Source organism: Bos taurus, chromosome 1 (genome assembly GCF_002263795.3).
Source record: "Bos taurus isolate L1 Dominette 01449 registration number 42190680 breed Hereford chromosome 1, ARS-UCD2.0, whole genome shotgun sequence".
Classification (NCBI taxonomy): Eukaryota; Metazoa; Chordata; class Mammalia; order Artiodactyla; family Bovidae; genus Bos; species Bos taurus.
In genome coordinates, this window is record NC_037328.1 from 40,945,301 (window position 1) to 40,953,384 (window position 8,084).

The window sequence follows — 8,084 nt, forward strand, 5'->3', positions numbered from 1 at the left end:
AGAAAGAACCAGAGAAAGAAACAAAACAATTCTTGATATCAGAAGACACCTCAAAGATTTCTATAAGTCTTTATAATCTTTATAAATTTTTATACAATTTTATAAAATTTTTATAACCTTTATAATCTATAACGATTTCAAAGATTCTATAAGTACCCTGGCAAAGTGGTCTATTCATAACTGCATCACACTATAAAACAATGTCTGCTGCTACTGCTGCTGCTAAGTCGCTTCAATGGTGTCTGACTCTGTGCGACCCCATAGACTGCAGCCCACCAGGCCCTGCCGTCCCTGGGATTCTCCAGGCAAGAACACTGGAGTGGGTTGCCATTTCCTCCTCCAATGCATGAAAGTGAAAAGTCAAAGTGAAGTCACTCAGTCGTGTCCGACTCTTAGCGACCCCATGGACTGCAGCCTACCAGGCTCCTCCATCCATGGAATTTTGGAGTGGGTTGCCATTGCCTTCTCCAAAAACAATGTCTACTATAGGACATTGTTGAAAATAATAAATCAATCAGCAACAATTAGTACAGCCTAACATCTGGTTGTAATACCAAATGAGGCAAATTGCTTAACAGAGAGATCAGGGAAAAGGCTAATGAGAGCTCTGCTAAATCCATTGTCATATCAGGGTGACTAGATGCATGCCCAAGGATGTGTCCTCTGTGGAGTAATATCAAAAGCCTTAAACTGAAGGGAAAATAAACTCCATTATAACAGGTCTGATCAAGCTACTAAAAAAATAAGCAAAGTCCCACAGTAGAAGACATACTATCTAAAATGTCTAGTAATCAACCAAAAATTATGAGACAAACAAAGATAGAGAAAAATGGCCCATATACAAAGAAGAAAGCAGGCAACAGAGATTGCCTAGATAAGGAACATGACTCTTACAATTATGTTCAAAGAATTAAAGGAAATCATACTTTGAAAAGTAAAGTGGAATATGATGACATTTTCTTGTTAAATAGAGAATAACATTAAAAAATATAGAAATATAAAATAAGAACTGAGAGTTCTAGAGTTAAAATAATTTAAATTTTAAAATGTACTATAAAGGTCAAAACTAGATTTTAATTGTTTGGATAGGAATTAACAAACATGGAACTAGATTAATAAAGATAAGAACAGGGTAAAAAAGAATGAAGGAAAATGAATAAAGCCACAGAAAAGTATAGAACGCTATTAAGTGCCCCAAGAAAGCCCTAATGGAAATACCAGAGAAAAGAGCAGTAAATAATTAACTAATGACTAACCTAGCTCAAATTCAATTTAAAAATCTACATATCCAAGAAGTTCGATATACTCCAAGTTGGATATACTAAAGTTCAATATACTCCAAGCTCAAAATTGAAGTTAGATAAGCACAGAGATTGCATATAGCAAAAATGTTAGAAGAAGATGACATAAAGAAAAGTCTGAAAGAAGTAAGAGAGAATGGCTTATTGATACATACAGAGAACTCCAATAAAATTAGCAGTTGACTTCTTACAACAACCCACAGAGGTCAGAGTCAGTGCTATGACATATTTAACATGCAAAAAGAAAAAAACATCACTATATAACTGGGATCTTACATTTAGCAAGTTTATCTTTCAAAAAATGAAGGTGAAAAAAAGACATGATTAGTAAAACTTGGGCTAGTCTTTACAGAATATTATTATCCCCATATACTCAATTTCCTCTTTTTTGTATTAGTGTTTCTATACATATTTTATCTGTATCAGTCAGTTCATTTCAGTCACTCAGTCCTGTCTGACTTTTTGTGGCCCCATTTACTGCAGCATGACAGGCCTACCTGTCAATCACCAACTCCCAGAGCTTACTCAAAACACATGTCCATCGGGTCAGTGATGCCATCCAACCATCTTATCCTCTGTTGTCCCCTTCTCATCCCTCCTTCAATCTTTCCCAGCATCAGAGTCTTTTCCAGTGAGTCAGTTCTTCACATCAGGTGGTCTAAGTATTGGAGCTTCAGCTTTAGCATCAGTCTTTCCAATGAATATTCAGGACTGATTTCCTTTAGGATGGACTAATTGGATCTCCTTGCAGTCCAAGGGACTCTCAAGAGTCTTCTCCAACACCACAGTTCAAAAGCATCAGTTCTTCAGTGTTCAGCTTTCTTTAGAGTCCAACTCTCACATCCATACATGACTACTGAAAAAACCATAGCTTTGACTAGATGGACGTTTGTTGGCAAAGTAATGTCTCTGCTTTTTAATATGCTGTCTAGGTTGATCATTGCTTTTCTTCCAGGGAGCAAGCGTCTTTTAATTTCATGGCTGCAGTCCCCATCTACAGTGATTTTGGAGCCCCCCAAAATAAAATCTCTCACTGTTTTCATTGTTTCCCAATATATTTGCCATGAAGTGATTGGACTGGATGCCATGATCTTAGTTTTTGGAATATTGATTTTTAAGCCAACTTTTTCTCTTTCCTCTTTCATTTTCATCAAGAAAGTAATATAGGGGCGGTCCTAATATGGCGGAGGAATAGGACGGGGAGACCACTTTCTCCCCCAACAGAGCTAGAACAAATAATTTCACAATTTGTATGGAAATACAAAAAGCCTTGAATAGCCAAAGCAATCGTGAGAAAGAAGAATGGAACTGGAGGAATCAACCTGCCTGACTTCAGGCTCTACTACAAAGCCACATTCAGCAAGACAGGATAGCACTGGCACAAAGACAGAAATATAGATTAGTGGAACAAAATAGAAAACCCAGAGATAAATCCACGCACCTATGGACACCTTATCTTTGACAAAGGAGGCAAGAATATACAATGGATTAAAGACAATCTCTTTAACAAGTGGTGCTGGGAAAAATTGTCAACCACTTGTAAAAGAATGAAACTAGAATACTTTCTAACACCATACACAAAATAAATTCAAAATGGATTAAAGATCTAAACATAAGACCAGAAACTATAAAACTCCTAGAGGAGAACATAGGCAAAACACTCTCCGACATACATCACAGCAGGATCCTCTCTGACCCACCTTCCGGAATATTGGAAATAAAAGCAAAAATAAACAAATGGGACCTAATTAAACTTAAAAGCTTCTGCACAACAAAGGAAACTATAAGCAAGGTGAAAAGACACCCTTCAGAATGGGAGAAAATAATAGCAAATGAAGCAACTGACAAAGAATTAATCTCAAAAATATAGAAGCAACTCCTGCAGCTCAATTCCAGAAAAATAAATGACCCAATCAAAAATGGGCTAAAGATCTAAACAGACATTTCTCCAAAGAAGACATGCAGATGGCTAACAAACACATGAAAAGATGCTAAACATCACTCATTCTCAGAGAAATGCAAATCAAAACCACAATGAGATATCATTCCATGCCAGTCAGAATGGCTGCTATACGAAAGTCTACAAGCAATAAATGCTGGAGAGGGTGTGGAGAAAAGGAAACCCTCTTACACTGTTGGTGGAAATGCAAACTAGTTCAGCCACTATGGAGAACAGTATGGAGATTCCTTAAAAAACTGGAAATAGAACTGCCATACGACCCAGCAATCCCACTGCTGGGCATACACACTGAGGAAACCAGAATTGAAAGAGACACATGGGCAGATTCTCTTACATCAACCGCCTAAGAGTCGCGCTGTAAGAAGTAACAACCTCTTCTCCTCCTCTCCGCCATCTGCTCGGCAGCCACAAAACAGCAACTATACATGAGTGCATCTCCATCCACGTTGGCCAGGCTGGTGTCCAGATCGGCAATGCCTGCTGGGAGCTCTACTGCCTGGAACATGGCATTCAGCCTGATGGCCAGATGCCAAGTGACAAGACTATTGGGGGAGGAGACGACTCCTTCAACACCTTCTTCAGTGAGACAGGGACTGGCAAGCATGTGCCCAGGGCAGTGTTTGTAGACCTGGAACCCACAGTCATTGATGAGGTTTGCACTGGCACCTACCGCCAGCTCTTCCACCCTGAGCAGCTCATCACAGGCAAAGAAGATGCCGCCAATAACTATGCCCGAGGTCACTACACCATTGGCAAGGAGATCATTGGCCTCGTCTTGGACCGAATTTGGAAACTGGCTGACCAGTGCACAGGTCTTCAGGGCTTCTTGGTTTTCCACAGCTTTGGTGGAGGAACTGGTTCTGGGTTCACCTCCCTGCTGATGGAACGTCTCTCAGTCGATTATGGCAAGAAGTCCAAGCTGGAGTTCTCCATTTACCCAGCCCCCCAGGTTTCCACAGCTATCGTTGAGCCCTACAACTCCATCCTCACCACCCACACCACCCTGGAGCACTCTGATTGTGCCTTCATGGTAGACAATGAGGCCATCTATGACATCTGTCATAGAAACCTCGACATTGAGCGCCCGACATATACTAACCTGAATAGGTTGATAGGTCAAATTGTGTCCTCCATCACTGCTTCCCTGAGGTTTGATGGCGCCCTGAATGTGGATCTGACAGAGTTCCAGACCAACCTGGTGCCCTATCCCCGCATCCACTTCCCTCTGGCCACATACGCCCCTGTCATCTCTGCTGAGAAAGCCTACCATGAACAGCTTTCTGTAGCAGAGATCACCAATGCTTGCTTTGAGCCAGCCAACCAGATGGTGAAATGTGACCCTCGCCATGGAAAATACATGGCCTGCTGCCTGTTGTACCGTGGTGACGTGGTTCCCAAAGATGTCAATGCTGCCATTGCCACCATCAAGACCAAGCGTACCATCCAGTTTGTAGACTGGTGCCCCACTGGCTTCGAGGTTGGCATTAACTACCAGCCTCCCACTGTGGTACCTGGCGGAGACCTGGCCAAAGTACAGCGAGCTGTGTGCATGTTAAGCAACACCACAGCCATTGCTGAGGCCTGGGCTCGCCTGGACCACAAGTTTGACCTGATGTATGCCAAGCGTGCCTTTGTTCACTGGTATGTGGGTGAGGGCATGGAGGAAGGAGAGTTTTGTGAGGCCCGTGAGGACATCGCTGCCCTTGAGAAGGATTATGAGGAGGTTGCTGTGGATTCTGTGGAAGGAGAAGGAGAGGAAGAAGGAGAGGAATACTAAAGTTAAAATGCCACAAAGGTGCTGCTTTTACAGGGAAGCTTGTTCTGTTTCAAACATTGAAAAGTTGTGGTCTGATCAGTTAATTTGTATGTTGCAGTGTATACACTCATATACAATTACTGACCTACGCTTTAAAACATGATGCTTTGTTACAGACCCAAGCTATCCATTTCTCTGATGGGTTTGAATAAAGTATTCCCTGTCTTAAATGAAAAAAAAAGAAAGAGACACATGTACCCCAATGTTCATCGCAGCACTGTTTATAATAGCCAAGACATGGAAGCAACCTAGATGTCCATCAGCAGATGAATGGAAAAGAAAGCTGTGGTACATATACACAATGGAGTATTACTCAGCCATTAAAAAGAATACATTTGAATCAGTTCTAATGAGGTGGATAAAACTGGAGCCTATTATACAGAGTGAAGTAAGCCAGAAAGAAAAAGACCAATACAGTATACTAACACATATATATGGAATTTAGAAATATGGTAACGATAACCCTGTTTGCAAGACAGCAAAAGAGACACAGATGTGTAAAACAGTCTTCTGGACTCTGTGGGAGAAGGCGAGGGTGGGATGATTTGGAAGAATGGCATTGAAACATGTATAATATCATATGTGAAATGCATCGCCAATCCAGGTTCGATGCAGGATACAGGATGCTTGGGGCTGGTGGACGGGGATGACCCAGAGGGATGGTATGGGGAGGGAGGTGGGAGGGGGGTTCAGGATGGGGAACACGTGTACACATGTGGTGGATTCATGTTGATGTATGGCAAAACCAATACAATATTGTAAAGTAATTAGCTTCCAATTAAAATAAATAAATTTATATTAAAAAATAAAAAAAAAACCCTAAGATCTTAGGGGGAAAAAGTAATGTATGTTTCATAACATACATATATGTATGTGTGTTTCATAACATACCTGTATGTGTGTGTTTCATAACATACATGTATGTGTGTATGTTTCATAACATACATATATGTATGTATGTTATGTTTAATAATGTATTGTCATAATCATTATATTACTTTATGTTTTCAGATAAACCAAGGGAAGATAGGAGCATAAATATATATTTATAGTGTTTACCAATTTAATCTTCTCACTTACTTTTAGACCTCTTCATTTGTTCCTGTGGGTTCAAATTAAAATCTGGTATCATCTTCTTACTCTAATACAGCTTTGCCTGCCTCCTTTTCTCCTATTACTGTTGAATTTACTACGTTTCTATGTGTTACAGGTTCAATTATATATTTTAGATAATTGCTAATTGTATTAATATTTTATTTTCTACTTATTTAATTACTTTTCAAGGTACTTCATGTGTGTGTGTGTGTGTGTGTGTGTGTGTGTGTATGAATTCAAATTGTGTCTGATGTCCCTATCTTTCAGACTAAAAAATTTCCTTCAGAATTTCTTGTAAGAAGGTTTGCCAGTAAAGAATAGCTCAAATTTTTACAGGGCTATTCTAACAAACCCAAAGTAAAAATCTGACCTTCTAAACTTCTACTTAGGATTTTTCAAGCTCTGTCTACAATAATTAGGCTTATTAACATGAATTTTTCTATATGTAAAGTTAATCTTATTTATATCCAATATTTGAGCAATCAGGAACAAGAATAAAAGGACTATACTAGTTTGTTGGAGAAGACTCTTGAGAGTCCCTTGGACTGCAAGAAGATCCAACCAGTCCATCCTAAAGGAAATCAGTCCTGCATATTCATTGGAAGGACTGATGCTGAAGCTGAAGCTCCAATACTTTGGCCACCTGATGTGAAGAGCTGATTCATTGGAAAAGACCCTGATGCTGGGAAAGATTGAATGTGGGAGGAGAAGGGGACAACAGAGGAGGAGATGGTTGGATGGCATCAATGACTCTATGGACATGAGTTTGAGTATACTCCAGGAGTTGGTGATGGACAGTTAGGCCTGGCATGCTGTCCATAGGGTCGCAAAGAGTTGGACACGACTGAGTGACTGAACTGTACTGAACTGGACTGATACTAATTTCAGTTGTTATAAACGTCAAATTCTGAAATACTTATTTTAAATAACAAGAACATATTCTTTGCAAGCCTGAAGAGACTTTCTGACAAGTCTCCTTGGATATATATAATATACCCTGTATGTATAAGAGGGTTGTTTACTCCACTAACTAGTACAGAGAGCCACCAGATGTCTAGAACTAATTTGTCAGTTCTAAACTTTATAGCCATATCCCAAGAACCCAATAGCTGGAAAAAAGTTTAGAAACTTAAATGTCAGAATTCTGCCAATGTTACATCCATAAGATATCTAGAACTGGGAAAGTGAATTGCTATACCGTATCCCACCCTAAAAAGCAGCTGAAAGTATTTGTTAAGCACCATGTGAAACATTCAGATAGCATTATCAACATCATACTTAAAACCTTTAAGTTTAACCAACATTTTTAGATTTAAATAGTGATTAATTCTACCTGCAAAACAGCTCTTTCAGTGACTGAAGGTGAAAGAGACATAGAGGAAGAATTATAGTTTACACCTTTGCAAAGCCTTATCATAATTAGGGAAAAGACTAGAGATCTCTTCAAGAAAATCAGAGATACCAAAGGAACATTTCATGCAAAGATGGGCTCAATAAAGGACAGAAATAGTGTGGACCTAACAGAAGCAGAAGATATTTAGAAGAGATGGCAAGAATACACAGAAGAACTGTACAAAAAAGATCTTCACGACCCAGATAATCACGATGGTGTGATCACTGACCTAGAGCCAGACATCCTGGAATGTGAAGTCAAGTGGGCCTTAGAAAGCATCACTACGAATAAAGCTAGTGGAGGTGATGGATTTCCAGTTGAGCTATTCCAAATCCTGAAAGATGATGCTGTGAAAGTGCTGCACTCAATATGTCAGCAAATTTGGAAAACTCAGCAGTGGCCACAGGACTAGAAAAGGTCAGTTTTCATTCCAATCCCAAAGAAAGACAATGCCAAAGAATGCTCAAATTACCACACAATTACACTCATCTCACACGCTAGTGACGTAATGCTCAAAAT

General features: G+C 39.7%; 1 protein-coding gene across 1 annotated transcript; it reads left to right on the forward strand.

Moving 5' to 3' along the window:
- The first annotated feature begins 3,660 nt into the window (after positions 1 to 3,660).
- Positions 3,661 to 5,053, forward strand: LOC782966 (tubulin alpha-1 chain). The gene has a single exon (XM_010800987.4). The coding sequence runs from the start codon at positions 3,788 to 3,790 to the stop codon at positions 5,036 to 5,038; it is 1,251 nt and encodes a 416-aa protein (XP_010799289.2). The 5' UTR covers positions 3,661 to 3,787; the 3' UTR covers positions 5,039 to 5,053.
- The last annotated feature ends 3,031 nt before the right edge of the window (positions 5,054 to 8,084 follow it).

What these genes read in the sequence shown, in the direction of transcription:
- LOC782966 (XM_010800987.4), top strand. Translation starts at nt 3,788, where the DNA reads ATGCCAAGTGACAAGACTATTGGGGGAGGAGACGACTCCTTCAACACC.